Source organism: Candoia aspera, chromosome 1 (assembly GCF_035149785.1).
Source record: "Candoia aspera isolate rCanAsp1 chromosome 1, rCanAsp1.hap2, whole genome shotgun sequence".
Lineage (NCBI taxonomy): Eukaryota > Metazoa > Chordata > Lepidosauria > Squamata > Boidae > Candoia > Candoia aspera.
The window spans coordinates 152,516,366-152,535,231 of NC_086153.1; the positions used below are offsets into that span (position 1 = coordinate 152,516,366).

An 18,866-nucleotide genomic window follows, 5' to 3' on the forward strand; every position below is an offset into this window, starting at 1 on the left:
TTTAGAGCTCAACTGCTCCCAGTCATGTGAGCCAACAACTTCAAAGCATCATTACCAATATTTGTACAACTGCAGTTTAGTAAATCTCAGTCCATCAAAAACTTGCAACTTTTGTCATTAATACTTTATAAAGTCTTATCCAAGAAAACTGTAGGCTGGGCAACATTCTCCAAAAGTAATGAAATCCGTTCAGCACTGATTTTAAAAGGATATAAACGCCTAACATCATTCTTATGATACATACCAGTATAGACTACTCTAGCCATTAAAAAGAGATTGATATATTTGGTATATTTGCCAAAGAAACAGCTTAGGAAGTTCCAACTAAAACTTGTCCTGGAAGTTTTCATTTATTTTTAATTCCAAATTCCTGATAAGTAACAACAAATATGCAACCAGTCGGGGTTCATGTAACAATTGCAGCTACATCTTGGAAGCTGCCCACTGAACTCTCCGTACCAATGTTCTGTCTATTGCTTGTACACTTGGGCAACCTAGAAAATAAAAAGATAAAAGCAGTTTTGTTCAAAATAATTGCCTCAAACAAGTACTGTACTTCCAATACAATACAATAGCATTATACTTCCAGTAACAGTCTTGGAGTTGTTGTTGTTGTTGTTTGTCTCTCTCTACACAAATCATTAGATCCCCTGCTCTGCCTTGAAGGGAAAGTGTAGGTGGCTAATAACTAATAATATGCCTTCTCACAAATGATATCTCCTCCTTGGAATAATCTTCCTTAAAGAGGTCCACTTGGTACCATAATTTTTATCCTTCAGATGCCACGTAAGATTAATTTTATTTCTGAGTGCTACTTCTCCAATGATGTTGAGATCCATGTGGGATTCTCCCATATAAGAAATGCTACCTCCAGAAGAAGAGCTTTCTTTGGAAGCCAAATGCAGGAAGTCCTCTTCTCTTACCCCTGTACTTATAAGCTCTGCCACCATTATCTTAGTTAATGCTATCCGAATTTTAGAAATCCCACATGTTCAGTACAAAGACAGAGTAATGGTCAGAGTTAGTCTGGCCCTAAAGAATGTCTTTCATTAAAAATAGCTGTTAATTTATATTACGGCCTTTTAGAAAGGGGAAGACTACAGTACAGCTAAATAATAGCATTCATAATTTGTGTACATATCAGTTCCTAATATGTACAGTTAAAAAAATTAGGTAAAAGATGCTGAGAAAGCTATCTGAGACACAAGCCACCAAACATGGGATGTTTATGTGACTGTGTGTGACATTCCGTTGTACAAAACTTATTTTTCTATCCAGTGTTGTCAACGTACAAGTACGTAAAATAATGTCAGTATGCTCTGCATCTTACCAGAGAGTGCCATTGCTAATTTGAACTCTTCTTTCAATATCTGAAGAACTTCCTTCACACCTTCTTCACCCTAATTAAATTAAAACACATTGTATGAACATATATGTTACGGTCCTAGCTTTGTCCTGGGCAAAATGCCTATAAACTAGCAAGCACAATATTTGTCCAGTAGATTAATCTTTCTTTTTTCTCCCCAACTCCAGCTCAGCTCACTGACAGTTTCAGGTACACTTGTTTATTGCTTTGCAAAAGAAGCTGAAACTCATCTACATTTCCTCTTGAATCATTGGGGAAAACATCAGAGCATGCTCAAATCATTTAATTGACTTCATGAGTTTATTTTTCCCGAAGACATCAGTTAACATGCATGGTACTCTATACTACCATTTTCCTCCTACATATAGGCTGGCTTAAAGTAGATTACCCATAATATGGCTTGTTTGGTTTTGGCTTAGTATGTTATGAATTCAGTCACTTGGTTTGTGAGCCATAGTGTTGTAGCTCAGAATGTATGAAGCCAGACAGTTGTGTTTTAAAAGATCATGGTTAAACAAATAATAGTTCAGCATGATATAGGAATCCAGCCATAGATTTTGAGGACTAGAATAACATTAAAAATGAGTGCTTCAAAACATGTGAACACCAGGACTGTGCACTGTCAATAAGAATTTGTCCAGATTTTGATTGGGTGAACCACCTAATTTGGCATAAAGTAATTTGGAGGTGACCTGAGTCAACAAGGATAAAATCTTAAATACAAATTGGAAATCCATTATATTTAGCCCATTTCTCAAATCTATCAAGTTCAATCTTAGCTACGTAGAACATTCACTAATCCAGAACACTTTGTGTCATCTTCAAATTTGGTAACTCTTTTCTTCATGTCTTCATTCAAGTCATTAATAAAAATGTTGCAGCAGCCTCAGGATCCAGCTATGGAGTTGAACCAGTCAACTCTTTTGGGTTGTCTTCTTACCATTATAATTGCCATGTTTTTGTATTTGTACAGAAGCACTCCAAAGACTTCTAAAATAGGGAAGAAGAATTATTTCAAACAAACACTGAAGAATAATTGAATTCCTGATTTACATTACCTGGTAGGCAAGACCCCAGATTATAGGCCTTCCTACAAAGACTGCTTTGGCTCCAAGAGCAAGGGCCTTGAGAACATCTGTGCCTTTTCTTATTCCACCATCTAGGAACACTTCAGTCTTCCCTTCCACAGCATCTATTATTTCAGGCAGGACCTCAATCTGTAAATGAAAATGGGAAGGGTGGAGAGTTTCCACATTTGATATAGTTGCAGAAGAATTTTTGAGGTCCAAAGTTTAAATGTTTAGAAGCTGTGAATACCATGGTATTTTATTATCCTATTTGGTAAATATTCCAGCTAGCCTGCTTCAGATCCTAATGTAAGAACTATATGTCCAAGTGTCTATTACTGAAATCCCAAAAGCTTTGCACATTCTGTGGGGAACCAGAGGCCATGTTCTGTACCCTGTAAATACTAACTGCAACATACCCCATCATCTCAAAATCCTTGATTATGGCCTTGCTGATCCTCATTCTCCAGAAATAAGTTGCTAGATCCCATTGAATCTGCCTTCCTGTGATTAGGAAGTGTCGGCAGGAAGAAACTCTGAGATACATAGTTAATTCTTGAGAGTGCCTGTCACAGAGAACTGAATACAAATCCTAGAGCAGCCTCTTCAAATTTGTTGGACAACAGTTTGCATAAATCCCAAGAAGTTGTAATTCAGTCAATCTGGACTGGTGAAACAGAGTTTTCAATATAGTAGGTAAGCATTATCCCCTTTTAGTAAAGGAGCCAAGGGCCAGCGGAAAAGAGAAAGACCTTCAACACGATGGATACAGTTACAGCAACAATGGATGCAGACATTGGAACAGTCAGGCATATGGCACAAGACTGAACAGCATTTCGTTCGGTTATACATAGGGTCGCCATGAGTCGTAAATGACTTGAAGGCAACTAACAACAACAACAATAAAGGAGCTAGATAGTTGTAAGTTCAGAATGTTGCTTATTCTGTGACTGGCTCCAGAATCCCATATTGTTTTCTAAGTAAGACTCCATATAGATCCTCAAGCATGACCTACAATTACATTGTTCATTTGTTTTTTCTACAGTCCTGGTTAGACTTTTCCAGAGCTGGCAAGATGTCCACATTTTTGTTTTCCATTTCTGTCCTTTCCTCTCTCTCCCTCTCTATATATACAAGGAACCGCAGATATATAAGTGTACATATACACAATGCTTTAATATAACAAACATAGTTTTAGAGTTTTTTATCCATTTCAAAACAATTCTACATATACCAATTACATTCTACATTCTCCTTTTCCTCAAGCATTAAATTCTTGAGGCATTATTACAGAACCAAACTCTTGGTGAGGTGTGACTATTCGAAGATCTGAGTGTGTGGTTTGCAATACCTTATTTAGAAACATGCAGATTTGAACTACTAGACATCCAAGCAAGACAACTTATAAACAAGTATCAGTCTCAAAAAAAAAGACTGATACCAAATAGTTTGCTAGTTGCAGCTGCAAAAGTTCAAATTTTGAACATCCAGAGACAAATACAGGCAGCCATACACATGCAGATTCTGGCAGATACATCGTGCTCAATATTCCAAGCTGAAAATGTCCTTCAGTTGTTCCTTACAATGTAATATGAAGAGTGTCATGTTCTCATTCTAATGTCTGGTTAACATTGTAACGTTTCACATGTCATTCTCTGTTCCGTATCCCTTCACCCGGGGTTTTTCCATTCTGTTGCCCTCCCTTGTTTTGAGGGCTTGGAATGCTTGTTTGGGTTTGCGCTCCTGTTCAAGGTTACTTTCCCAGGCGCGTCTAACGGCATTCAGCACCTGGGAGGGGGAGCGTCCTGACGAGTGACGGGGCGGGACCTGCCCACAAGCAAGGCTTTTAAGTTTGTATTTGGCGCGCTTTTGCTCATTCTCAGCTTTCTCTGTATTTGCATACTATTCCTTTAATAAATCAGTTATCTTTAAGCCCGAGCTTGTGAGACTGAGTATTTGGGTTTAGGCAATCGTTACATAAAGCTGAGAATCATTTTTTTTCATTTTCCGCTGGCCCCATCCAATCCTTGGATAAGAGGGAACGCTGGCGATGACAGAACCTCAACTTCGCGTAAGTGAGGGAGGCGAAGAGGAGCGGGAGGTGGCCAAAAGCCGGCCAGCGCTAACCTCGAGAGCGCAAAGAGCAGCACGTCGGGAGTTGCGAGATACCCAATTGGACGAGCTGCTGACATCCATACAGGAGAGTCTTAGGAGTGAACAGAGATCTGTTATGGAAAGAACCACGGGGAGGGGGTCTCCCCAATTGTCCTGGGAGCACGAAGTCCCCTTGTCACCGAAGGTGGTGATAACCAACCAACCCCCGGAGGAGCCGGTCACTCCGGCCCGTATGAGGGCATTGGAAGATAAAATGGATTTAATAGTGACGATCCTCAAGGATCTACCCAGAGAGGATCAGCCCAGAGAGGCAGAGCCCACCCCGGAGGATTGGGAGGAAGAGCCGTCACAGTATCCCAGGCACAGCACCCTGTCGACCCGGGGGAGAAGTAAGACTCGATCAGCCCATCAAAGGGGAGAGCGAGAGGCAAGACCTCCTAGGGATCGACCACCTGTGGGGGCTCGGCGTACGCTGTCATTCGCGGCACCGCCACAGCCAGCTGAGCCGGCAAGAACCTTCCCACCATTTGGAGTGAAGTTTGATGGGGATCCCGCAACGCTCTCCTTCTTTATTACGAATGCCAAGCATTATATAGAAGATTGGGGTCGGAACTTTCAGTCGGAACACGGCAAGGTCAATTTCATTGCCAACAAGCTGAGAGGAAGGGCAGCAGATTGGTATGTGCAACTATGCCAAGCTGAGGCAACTGAGTTAGAGGACTTTGATGAATTTTTGTGGGCACTCAAGGAGCATTTCGAAGACCCCCTAGCTCAAGAAACGGCCAAAAATGACCTGCGCAAACTCTACCAAGGGTCCCTCTCAGTTGCTAAATATGCGTTGGAGTTTAAAGCTTTAGCAGGAAAAGTGGAAGACTGGTCTGAGCCAACAATCATCGAATTGTTCAAGCAGGGGCTAGAACCCGAAATCCTTCGATGGGCGCTAGGCAGAGACGATCCCAAAACGCTTTATGGGTGGATTCAGTTGGCGGGAAGCGCAGAAAATGCCCTACGAACCTACGCCCATACCAAAGAGCTTAGACAAACACGTCTTGCTAGAGGAGCGCGCACATCTGGACTTGCCAGCCGCCCCAAACCGAAAACCTGGGAAGAGGAGAGGGAGCAACGGTTCTCCAAGGGTCAGTGCCTCAGATGTGGGAAAGAAGGGCATCGAGCCACGTCGTGCCCGAGACGCCGTCCTGAGGAACGACAGACGAAACCCACGGTAAAGACGCCTGCTCCTGCTCCACCGCGAAAACTGAAGGCGGCCCTCGCAGAACTGGACCCCCCCGACCTACCCTTCGGAGAAGAGGAGGAAGAGTTGCAATTCCAGCAGCCGGCGGGAAAAGCCTACCACCTGCCCTGAAGGGCGCCCTAGGGCAGGTGGAAGAAACCGGGCGTAACCATGATTCGGTGAGTGGAAACTTCCCCACACTGACTGTTAAAGTTAAACTGAGCTCAAAAACCAAAACTGTGGAAGTGTGGGCCATGCTAGACTCGGGTTGCTCCCGTTCCCTAATGCACCCTGACGTGGTAGCAGCTCTCGAACTGCCCACGTTCCCTTTGCCAAGACCCATGATTTTCACCCAATTGGATGGAACTATGGCGGGAGGGAAAGCAGTCAATCTTTCCACGGGACTGGTTGCTTTGCAGATGGGCTCCCATCAAGAAAAGCTGCCATTTGTGGTAGCTCCAGTAGGGGGTCCTCTGGTAATCCTGGGAATGCCTTGGTTTGTGCAACAAAACCCTTTTATCAACTGGCTTCATAGAACTGTGACGTTTGCAGATGGATTTTACAAAGTACCCGAAAAGGACCTACTGGAGGACATGGAGGGTGGAGGGGTAGCGTATACTACTGTGCAAACGCTTCAACCTCTTGAAGGACTACCCAATCAGTATCAGGATTTTGCTGAAGTATTTGGGGAAAAAGAAGCGGATCGCTTGCCACCCCACCGAAAAACGGACTGTGCCATTGAGTTTTTACCAAATGTAAAATTGCCTCACCCGAAAATATATCCCATGTCTCCCAAAGAGCTTACCACGCTAAGGGAGTTCATTGACAAAAACCTGGCTAGGGGTTTCATCGAGCCGGCGAATTCCCCGGTAGGAGCTCCTGTCCTATTTCGGCCAAAAAAGGATGGGTCATTAAGACTTTGTACCGATTTCCGCGGGCTCAATGCGGTCTCAATATTAAATAAATATCCTTTGCCCCTGATCAAAGATATGTTATCACATCTGGCCAGAGGCAAAATCTTCTCAAAACTGGATTTGAGAGAAGCTTATTTTCGCATTCGCATAAGGAAAGGGGATGAGTGGAAAACAGCATTTAACTGTCCTCTTGGGGCTTTCCAATATAAAGTCTTACCTTTCGGTTTATCTGGGGCACCCGGGGTTTTTATGCAGTTAATCAATGAGGTCTTGCATGACCACCTATTTAAGGGAGTACTGGTATATTTGGATGATGTATTGATTTATACTGAAACCATGTCAGAACATATCCACTTGGTGCGTCAGGTATTGGCTAAATTGAAAAAAGCAGAATTGTACGCAAAACTCTCAAAATGTGCGTTTCATCAGTCGCAAATTGATTACCTAGGTTACCGAATTTCAGCTCAGGGCATTGAAATGGACCCTGCAAAAGTAGAAGCTATTGTGGCATGGGAGCCTCCCCGTACCAGGAGACAATTACAAAGTTTCCTTGGATTCTCTAATTTCTATCGGGCATTCGCCCAAAATTTTGCAGAAATCGCCCTCCCCCTTACTGAACTGTTAAAAACCAAAGGACAGGGGGATACGCGACGTTCGAAGAACCCAGGCGCGCTCCTTAAATGGACTCCAGCCTGTCAGCAAGCGTTCGAAACGCTCAAACAACTTTTTATCACAGAACCAATTTTACAGCATCCAAACCCCTCTAAACCCTTCGTGGTACAAGTCGATGCTTCTGATTTTTCCATAGGCGCAATTTTGTTACAATCTGACCAATCTGGCGCTTTAAAACCCTGTGCCTACCTCTCTCGCAAATTCACTGAAACAGAGAGACGATGGCACGTTTGGGAAAAGGAGGCTTTTGCTGTAAAAACGGCTTTAGAAACGTGGCGACACCTATTGGAAGGTACTTCCAACCCTTTTGAGGTCTGGACTGACCATAAAAACCTGGAAGCTCTAAGCACCAGCCGAAAACTCAGTCCCAAACAGCTGCGCTGGGCTGAGTTCTTCAGCCGCTTTGACTTCACTCTTAAATTTATACCAGGCAAGAAAAACTTTTTGGCTGATGCACTCTCGCGCAGACCCCAAGATGCTGGCCCAGGGCCAACGGTCCAAGGCACCGTCTGGACCGACAAACAATTAAGTCTGGCAGCGGTAACTCGCAGCCAGACCCGAGCACAATCGACTCCGCCTCCAGCCGCTCAGCCTTCCAGCGGCCCGCCTCCCTTGTCAATTCCCTCCGATTTGCAACAACAGTTGCTCTCCCACCTTAAAACAGATACTTGGTTACAAGCCAACAGACACATGTTAACTTTCACCGATGATCTTGCCTGGCGCAACGATCGTCTCTATGTACCCGACGCAATGCGAAAAACCATACTCCAGCGCTGCCACGATGACAAGCTAGCGGGGCATTTCGGCTACGTGAAAACTTTGCACCTCGTTCACCGCCAATTTTGGTGGCCCACTTTACTCAAAGACTTAAAGGAATATGTCACTGCGTGCCCTGTATGTGCGGCGATAAAGCGCAAACCGGGCAAGCCCCAGGGTCTCCTTCAACCCGTGGCCACTCCGTCTGTCCCTTGGCAAGATATCTCCATGGATTTTATCGTTGATCTACCTCCTAGTCAACGAAAAACTGTCATTTGGGTCGTCAAAGACTTTTTCTCCAAACAAGCCCACTTTATCCCATGCGCTTCTATCCCCACCGCACAACAGCTGGCACGCCTCTTCCTCATCCACGTGTACCGCCTCCACGGTATCCCCGCCCGTTTGGTGAGTGACAGAGGCACACAATTTACGTCACAATTTTGGCGGGCATTTTTGAAACTTTTGGGTACGAAACAATCACTTTCTACTGCTTGGCATCCGGAAACGGACGGATCTACAGAGGCGGTTAATTCTACATTAGAACAATACCTCAGAGCTTTTGTTAACTACCAGCAAGACAACTGGGTCGATCTACTCCCATTTGCTGAGGTCGCTTACAACAATTCCATTCATCAAACCACTGGTCAAGTTCCCTTTAAAACAGTTTTTGGTCGTCAATTTGTTCCTATTCCTGAACTTCCTCATCCTCAACCACTCCCAGCCACCCTCGCTGGCTGGGCAGACTCTCTCAAAGATTCATGGTCTAATATTCTACTCGCTCTCCACCATGCCCAAGCCACCTATAAACGCCATGCTGATGCAAAGCGTTCCCCAGAACCATCCTTTGCAGTCGGGGATAAAGTCTACTTATCAACTAAGTTTATCAAGTCCCCACAACCCTCTAAAAAACTTGGTCCTAAATTTGTCGGTCCTTTTCCAATTGTTGCTCAGCTCAACCCTGTTACGTTTAAACTTGATTTACCTCACAACCTTAAACGTTTACATCCTGTTTTCCATTGTAGTTTACTCAAACCCTGCCTGTCATCGGACCGTTGGCATCCGCAACCCACTCCTCCACCTCCCCTCATGATTGACAACCAGCAGCACTTCGAGGTGGCATCTATTCTCGATTCCAGACGCCAGCGCTCTACTCTACAATACCTCGTCCGCTGGAAACATTTCCCTCATCCTGAATGGGTTGCTGCTCCAAACGTCCATTCTCCTCGTCTCGTAGCCCAATTTCACTCTGCCTATCCTGACAAACCGGCTCCCTGATTTCTTTTGGGGGGGCAATATGTCATGTTCTCATTCTAATGTCTGGTTAACATTGTAACGTTTCACATGTCATTCTCTGTTCCGTATCCCTTCACCCGGGGTTTTTCCATTCTGTTGCCCTCCCTTGTTTTGAGGGCTTGGAATGCTTGTTTGGGTTTGCGCTCCTGTTCAAGGTTACTTTCCCAGGCGCGTCTAACGGCATTCAGCACCTGGGAGGGGGAGCGTCCTGACGAGTGACGGGGCGGGACCTGCCCACAAGCAAGGCTTTTAAGTTTGTATTTGGCGCGCTTTTGCTCATTCTCAGCTTTCTCTGTATTTGCATACTATTCCTTTAATAAATCAGTTATCTTTAAGCCCGAGCTTGTGAGACTGAGTATTTGGGTTTAGGCAATCGTTACAAAGAGAGACAAAGAAAAACATTTGCAGCCCTTCCCACTGACCATCCATCTGGGTAATAAGTCTGAAGCAGAAGGAAAGCTCTAATCATGAAGGCTTGCCAGATCACTTGAAACCCCAATGAGTGAAACAGACTTAATTGCTTATTAATCAGGACTGTTAGTAGTCAATTTATTGAATGGTGTAGTGTATGGCCCATAATGTGAAATATGATCACTTCTTTAAATGAAGCCACCTGCTCCCATGGCTGCTTAGGCAGAACGTGGGTTTTCCTCCTACTTCAATGCCAACTTCTCCTAATGGCTTTTTTCTCTGTTTTCTCAGCACTTCCATTTCTAAATTGCACAGAGGGAAGGAAACATCTACAACTCTTCAGAGGGAGAAAAAAAGGGGCAGCTGAGTAAGACTGAAGAAGAGAATGGAACAAATCAACAAGGTACCATAGAGACCTGTAACAAAATGTTATAGTACAAAAGTCTGTTGTATTTTATCTCCTTGTTTTCTCCAGTCCAACAGGCATAGAAATTTTGTGTTCAGACTCATTTAACATACTCGACCCATGAGCTACATGACTTTTTTTTTTAATTCCCCCTTCCCCTGTTTATGTTCTCTAAATTTCTACATCTGTTGAGATTCCTCCAGAGATGTAAATTATTCCCTCTTATATGTGAGTGGTGCGATTTTAGTACTATTAAAAAATTCACCCACCATTGGAAATAGAGAATCATTAGAATGGGGAGGGTGGCTGATGACAAACTACACTGAAATGGGGGTGGGGGGGAGAGACTCCTTAGGCAACAGGAGATCAGCCTTAACACATTCGCTTTTTTTTCTGGATAAAAAGGTTATTTGTACAAGCATTTTACCTTGGTGGGGTGATTTTCAATCTGCTGCTGGTAATGGTAATTTTATCCCCCCTTGTATTTTACTTTGAGCATCAACGATGCATAGTAAATAAATATTGTAATGAACCAAGGCCTCCCATAGCACCAGTTCAGCAAGGGCCAGACAATAAGATTATGGAACAGGCTTATGCATTAAGAAAGTCCAAAATAAAAGCATAATTAATAACCAATCAGTACCATTTATTAAATAATAAATGGGCTAGTCCCTTGCTGGTGAATAATTCCAACAAACCGTTTGCTAGCTAAGCCAGAGAAGTAAGGCTAAGCACCTCTGTGGAGTACAATGGCCAATGCCCAAGGCTTCCTGTAAAAAATGGGAAGGCCAGTAGATAAAGAAAATGTAACAGAAAGGAGGAGGAAAAGGCTTTGCAGAGTTTCAGTTCATGGAGAAAAGTTAAGAAAAGGGCAAGAGGAAAAAAAAAAGGTTCTCTGTCCTTCTCTGATGGCTTGGGTATGATGGAAGCTTTTGGATGAAAACAAGAGAGAGAAAAAGGAAAGTTGCTGTGTTTTTTTAATTAATATTTTATTTGTTTAAAACACTTAAAGAACAGAATAAATAGCTACATAAAAGGGAAAAAAGAATGTAGGGAAAATCATAGTGGGTGAAGAATAAACAAAGGATTTACCATTGTAAGATTTAAAATTCATTGTTTCATTAATGAATGAATTAAAGGAATAGAACTAGGTTCACTATATGATCTTAATAAACTAAAAGTCTCCATAAAAGTCTAAACACTAATACTGATAATTAATAAATTTACATAATCACATAAAGAAAAACAAAAAATATTGAAAAAAATAAAAAAGTAGTAAAATCTGTAAAAATAATGTTGAGTTCTGAATTCCCTTCGTGGTACCCATCTGGTGATTGCATCAAAATATATATAAACACTGAAATTGCTTCAAATACATCAATTATTTCCCCCTTAAAACATTCTCTAAGGGTCTGGGTTTGCCTTGTGGTGTGACGTAAAAACTATAGGAGGTTTGATCAGAAACCCTTGTACTTTGCTAAGCTAAAATGGAACCTCTCCTTTCAGCTAAGGCTATTGTTAACAAAATGTGCTTCTAACAATTCCTCCCACTGTTAGAATGGAGACATAGGCATCACACAATATTAAATGCAAAAGAGTTGCCCATCATGCTTCATATTCTGGAAGCTACACCCTTCATCCACCAACCCAAGGCCACCTCACCTCCTTCTGTAATAACGTTGGAGTTTAAGTAAGAAAATCAACAGGCTGCTAGGCTCCAGCTAAACCATCTCTTCCTTCAAAAAGGGATCAGCAGCTGTTTCTATTTTGGATAAAATATGTTTAATTAGTAATTTAATCAGCATTATGAACTGCCTCAGTTCCTTTTTTTTTTACATTAAGTAACTCTTGCTGTAAGGAGGGATGAGACAGAAGATTTTTAAAGGCAGAGAAAATCCAAACCCAAGAGATACTAGGGAGTTCCAAATTGATAGGAAAAGTCTGTTCTGGCTGTGTTGTATGGACTAACTGGTATTTAGAAAAATGTATGTCCTAGTATAAAATTAAAATTATGAAAATAGTGATTAATGAAGACAAGTGTAAGCTGGATGGTGACATCCTTGAGGATATACACAGTAGCATCATTGATTAATGGCTTTCCTGCTGACAAAATAGAGATTGCCAAAAGAGTTTATATTTGCTTATTTCCTTGAATCTCAAAAGGAATTTCCAGATATCACCAATGCAGATATTTTCCTGCTAAATCTGTTGTTGTTTTAATATGATCCACCAATTAGCAGGGAAGCACAGAGGAGATGTTTGCACACTTCAGTTTGAAGGCACCCCACTTGTCTACCAGACTTGGAAATTCTGCCAGCCAGTCAGATATGCCTGCTAGTCCACTGTTTGTGTGTGTGTGTGTTTGTTTGTTTTAAAGACTTATGTGGCCACCCATCTTATGAAACACAATTCTGGATGGCTCCCCCATAAAGCTATGTAGGGCTTTAAAGGTAATAACCAGCTTCTTGAATTGTACCCAGAAAGAAACTGTGAGCCACTGCAGCTCACACAACAGCAGTGCAATATGGATAAACCAAGAGGTGCCCAACACTGCATGTGCCTCTGCATTCTGGACCAGTTGTAATTTCTGAGCAGTCTTCAAGGGCCACTCCAGTATAGCACATTGCAATAGTCCAACTGGGAAGTGACCAAGGTGTGAGTGATGGTGAGCAAGGCCTCACAATGGGCGCAACTGACACACAAGATGTATCTGTGCAAAAGCTCCTCTAGCCTTGGCTGCCACCCACTCCTCAAGTGGGAGCCACAAGTTGAGGAGGATCCCCAAATTACACAGCACCTCTGTCCAGGAAGCAGAGGTAACATATCACCAGACCAAAACCCCAAAGCCACTCCATCTTGCTAGGGTTGAGTCAGAGCCAGTTCCTCCCTATCAAGACCCTCACAGCCTCCAGGCACTAGATCAGCACCAAAACAGGACCATCTGCCCAGCCAGGGTTGGAGATGTGTAACTGGGTATCATCAGCATACTGATTAAACCACACCCCGTGCTGTCAAATGACCTCACCCAGCAGTTTCATGTAGATCTTAAAGAGGAGCGTGAGAGACCGGAGCGCTGAGGCACCCCACATTGCAAGGGCCTAGAGTTAAAACTCTCCCCCCAACAACAACTACAACTGGAACTGGCAGCTTCACAATTAAGAGTGTTTTCTGTGTTTTTAGTTTAACCAGAACTGCACACATTTTGAACCCCATTTAGGGTGTACAGTTTGGGGAAAGGGCCAGAGAATCAGTTGATTTAATAAGTAAAATAAATTAAATACATGCAATGCTACCCCCACACAAGTAACAGTTGGGGGAAGTTATGAGAGTGGGAGAGGGAGAGAGAAGGGTTTGATAAAAGCAGAATTTGAGTAAGACTCATCTTTTCCAGTATTTTTTAAACGTTTGCTAGGTAAACAAACTCTGTCTCCTTACATTGTGACATTATCCTGGGGAAATGCTCCTTAGCCCCACTCCAAAGGTGATGTTATTGGTTAGGATGAATTCTTAAATAGTTTACTATGACTCATATAAAAATAGTGCATAAAAGGCTATGCCACTTATCAGCTGTACAAGCTGAAGCATCTCCTGTGCTAGACATTTCCAAATCCTCTTTTTCGAAGAAGGCAATATAATCATCTAACAAAAAGGTTATTGTTGAACTGCTTCATAAGGGTAAAAAAATGCTCTTCTGCACACTAAAAAGCCACAATGTCTAACAGTTCAGCTACTTGCTCATAGTTATGATTGGACATGACACAAAATAATGACAGATGAGTTCCAGGTCTTAAATTGCATGTCAACAATTCCTCCCAAGTCTAATATGTTGATCTGTAAGAGAGCAAAGGAATATTTGTATGCATAAACTTAATTTTTTCATACTCTGAAAATGATGCTATAAGAAACAAGCAGGGGCAAGAGTGGTTTCTTTGAAGACAAAAACAGTGGCCTGAGGGAATCAAAACTTGCAAGTTCAGTTTGCTTGTATATTCCATTTGAGGTTTTCTAGTCATCTGGCACATAATAAAAGAGACTGTTTACCCTCTTTAGGTTTTGCTTTGGAGCCAGAAATACTTGGTTCCACTTCCGCATATGTACACTCACTGTCATATCCAAGCATATTGCCCCAAGTGCTCTTACTTTAGGATGACACAAGTCATAATTAAGGCAAACATTTCATCCATCTGAAGCCAGACTTAGGAAACAGCCACCACTTTGGAACCAATTCGTTCTGAAGAGTAAGCCAAACTGTGTAGACAGGTTTCAAGAACCTAAAGGCAACCATCAGAATTTTAAGTAATTATTTTATTACGCAATTTGGGAACACACTATAATTCAGTGACATATTTTGCATAACTCAGACCACAGAGCTGGTCCTGGCATCTACAGTTTAAAGAGGGACCTCAGGAAGCAGTAGGGTAAATCTAGAGCTTTGGGGAATTGCTGCTACTTGGAGTGGACCAGTGACTCTTCCTTAAAAGTATGGTAATCCCCTCCATTAGAGGCAGACTGTCACTTCAGGTGGTTTATCCTGGGGCAAGGGTAGAAAGTGTTATGGTAGCAATATATTCTACCTACCCACCTTAAGCTCCTGTGCTGCTCTTAGGGGTGGTGGATGATAACATTCCATCATCTGTGCTACAGTATGGTTCAGCAGCCACTTAGCTGATTAAGAAGAATATGGAGAAACTGTATTTACGGGCCACTATATTTTTTTGGTCCCCTGTGGATTTTAGCAATTTTACCTAGAAAAACCAAGGCCTTGAGAGCTCCTAAATGCTGCTTCCACAGTAGAAGTGGAAATGTGGGAAAAGCTCCACATGCCTGTAAATATCTGGTATGCTACATGCTGGAACAGCTGCAGCTTCTGAATGGTCTTCAATGGTAGCTCCATGCAGAGCACATTAATCCAGTAATCCAGATGTGGGCCAACAACAGCAAGAGCAACTGTCAACAGAACCTCCCATTCTAGGCATGGATGCAACTAGCACAAAATGTAATAGTCCAAAACATTCTTGGGCATGATCACTTGCTGTTCAAGCAGGAGATTTACGTCTAAGAGGACCCCCGATTACAGGGCAGTACCAGCCCAGGGAATGCAATCCTGTACAGGCTTTCTCTGAAACCAGTGAGCTTCTGACTCCATAGCCAATCTATCCTGTAGGAGTTAAACTTAAACCTTCTCCCCCCCCCCAAACCACTAAACCCTAACAGCCTTCAGGAGGAACCTCAATAGCATCTCCTGCTCATCCAGTGTGGAAAAAATATATATAAATAAAAATCGGAGATCATCAATATAGATTACCTATTCTCAGTAGCTTTATATAGATGTTAAACAGTAGGGAGGAGAGAACCAAGCAGTGTGGCATGCTACAATGGAGAGCTCAAAGACTTAGATTCTCCCCCCGTACACTGATTAGAACCAGCCTTTCAGGAAAGGGGAGAACCACTGCAACACAACCCCGCCCCCATCCTTGCAAACAGCCTAGAAGAATACCATTGTCAATGATATTGAAGGTAGCTGAGTAATCCAGCAAGTTCATGATAATTGCTTTCCCCCATTCCACTCCCATCATAGGAGTTAGATAATCTGAGTCTGATAATCCAGTCCCATTTGAAAAGGAATCAGATCATCATCTGCATCTGCAACACTACCACCTTCTCAACAATCTTCCCTATAGCCAGGCTGAGCAATACTGTCTTGAGTAGGAGGCAACACCGTATCATTCAAGGCTGATGGGATACTAAACATTTCCTATGCTGTAGTTCAAACTTGCCTTTGTGACATAACATACCTGAGTCAACTCTTTGTGACTTTATGGATATCCGTTCATTTTCTTCACAATAATATGGAAATGGTTTTCCACTGCCACCTTTTGGGATTTTTCTTTTTATTGCAATCATGGTATTTCCTTTAGTCTCTGCGTAGCTTTTTGAAATCTGCCAATGTCAGATAAATGCTGCCAAAAAATTGTTCAAAAGAGTAGAATTTGCAGTACCTGAAGAGGGGCAGAAAGGCAGCAGCATTCTTTCACAGTATCATGAAGATCCAGTTCTGACGATGTTTGGGACATATTGGCTACCACTATATAATGTGATGAGCATTGGGATGGGCCTATACGCAAGAAGCAGCACAGATACCAGGCATCAGTGCATCGTTCTTTATAAGGTGGAGAAGTAATTCATTTATTCTTATAATTCTAAGTACTAATAAGCATTTTCTTGGGAAAATTCTTCTGTAGATAAGTTATTGTTTGAGTTTATGTGCACTATAAACCATTATAATCTAGCAGGTATGACGGAAGGGAGATCAGAAGCAAGTTTTGTTCCCCTTATGTTTGCTTTGTTTTATTTTGACAAAATAAAGATTCCTTGCAGTTAACTGTAGAGTAGGACAGTGGGGCACTGACTGTCCAATTGACCTAGCAAATGGTGAGGACAGGACTTGCTCTAAGCCTACCTGTCTAATAACAATTTCCATCTAGCCCTTGCAAAAACAAAGAAATGCTAAAGAGTACGACACAAACCAATTTTCTTTGTCAAATCTGTATGTCTTGGTGCAGCAAGAGGCTTGGTTAACATGTCAGCCATCATATCTTTTGATTCACAATATTTTAACATAATTTCCCCTTTGGCTATCATGTCTTTGATATAGTGATATCTGATATCTATATGTTTTGTCCTATTCTTACAAGCTTCAGATTTTGCCATTGCAATGCAAACTTGATTATCCTCATGAACAGTTATAGGCTGGCTCACTTCCATGCCTATGTCTTTTAACAAGTGTTTAAACCATACAACCTCATTACAGGTTTGTGCTAGAGAATGAAACTCTGCTTCTGCAGTGGAAAGAACAAGTGTTTGCTTTCTAGAATGCAAGCCTAAGCTTGACCCAGCAAATTGAATTAAAATCCCAGAAGTGGATTTCCTGTCACTGACATCTGCTCCCCAGTCAGAATCAGCAAAAGCCTGCAATTTCTCTGTTCCTCAGGCATTTAGCTTCAGGCAATAATCCTTTGTTCCTTGCAAATACCTCATTAACCTCTTCAATGCTGCTTTTCCAGTAGATGTTGGCTTCTCTACCTGTCTACTTAAAATGGCCACAGAATTTGAGATATCTGGGCAAGAGTGATTTGCAATGTACAGTAAACTTCCAATTGCAGGTCTATATTTCTCTGCCTCAGTTAATTGAGTTTCTCCTATTTCTTTCTGAAAATCTGGTATCATAGGAGTAGAGACTGGTTTACAGTCTTGCATGTTAAAACCCTCTAGGAGCTTTTGAATTTTACTACGCTGGCTTAACAGAAAGCTACCATCCTTCTCCCTATGTATTTCCAAGCCTAGGTAATTTGCTACTGTTCCAAGGCTTTTTAATGTGAAATGGCTTTTCATACAGGCTTCAGATGCAAGCTTTTGTTTTTCTGTTGATGTGAACAGCAGCAAATCATCAACATAAATGCACAGATACATACAGCCTTGTTTGTCTTTCTTCACATATACACATGGATCTGCTTTTCCTTTTTCAAAACCAAAATTCTGCAGTTTTTCATCTAATTTTTGGTTCCAGGATCTAGCAGCCTGTTTTAATCCATAGATTGATTTCTGCAGTTCACAGACCAAATTCTCCCCTTTTTCATAGCCAGGGGGTTGCTGCATGTATAATTTGTGGTCTAAATCACCATAGAGAAATGCAGTTTGAATATCATAGTAGTGAACTGACATTCCTTTGAGTGCAGCAATTTTTTTCCTTTGAGTGCAGCAATTTTTAACAGTAATCTAATTGATTCACCTTTAGTAACTGGTGCAAAAGTCTTGTCAAAGTCTAAATCTTTCCTTTGAGTGACCAACCTTGCTTTATATTTTTGGATGTTTCCATCAGCATCCCTTTTCAGTTTGAAAACCCACCTACAACCTAGACAGCATTCATTGGGAGGTAGACTTACCAGTTTCCATGTTTTATTTTCTTTCAAGGATGTTAATTCCTGTTGCATGGCAGAATGCCAATTGTGTGCAATCTCAGGTGGTAAGCATTCACTTGTTCTAAGGACTCAGGTTCTGTGAATATGTGAAAAGCCTTTACTGTTTCAGCCTGAAAACGTGATGGAGGAACGCCTTTATTACTCCTCTGAGATCTGCGAGGTAATACAGGGCTTAAGTTTTGACTCCTATCACTTTCCTGAGAAGCATCTGTCTCATCAGACAGATCTTCAGTTTGTTCTTCTGGCTTAATGTCCTCATCAGGCAAAAGATCACTATCAGCAAGTCCTTGCTGTTCTGTTGTTGTTAGATCAACTGGAGAGCTAGAATTTAATCTCCCCCAGTTTTGCTCAGCAAAAGAAGCGCTTTTGCTAATTAATAACTTATCACCCACTATGAACCTGTAGCTCCTTTGGCTTTGTTCATAGCCAACAAAGATGGTTTTCTTTGTTGTAGGGCCTCCTTTCCTTCTCTGTTGTTTTGGAATATGAACCCATGCAGTACTACCAAATACTGAAAGATGGTTTACCTTTGGTTTCACACCGTAAAACACATGGAATGGAGTGTCCTGAATCACAGAGTTATACAATCTGTTTAGTACATAACAGGCAGTGGATATTCCTTCTGCCCAATATTTAAATGCTAACCTGGAATCTTT

General features: G+C 42.1%; 1 protein-coding gene across 1 annotated transcript in view; it reads right to left on the bottom strand.

The window, feature by feature from the left end:
• Positions 1 to 263: 263 nt before the first annotated feature.
• Positions 264 to 18,866, bottom strand: part of HAO1 (hydroxyacid oxidase 1) — a 45,962-nt gene continuing 27,359 nt past the window's right edge. Inside the window, exons 6-8 of the mRNA XM_063316098.1 lie at positions 2,425 to 2,583; positions 1,331 to 1,400; positions 264 to 494 (exon numbers count right to left, since the gene is read on the bottom strand). Coding sequence (XP_063172168.1) covers positions 424 to 494; positions 1,331 to 1,400; positions 2,425 to 2,583 — 300 coding nt within the window. The 3' untranslated portion in view covers positions 264 to 423. The remainder of the gene's footprint in view (positions 495 to 1,330; positions 1,401 to 2,424; positions 2,584 to 18,866) is intronic.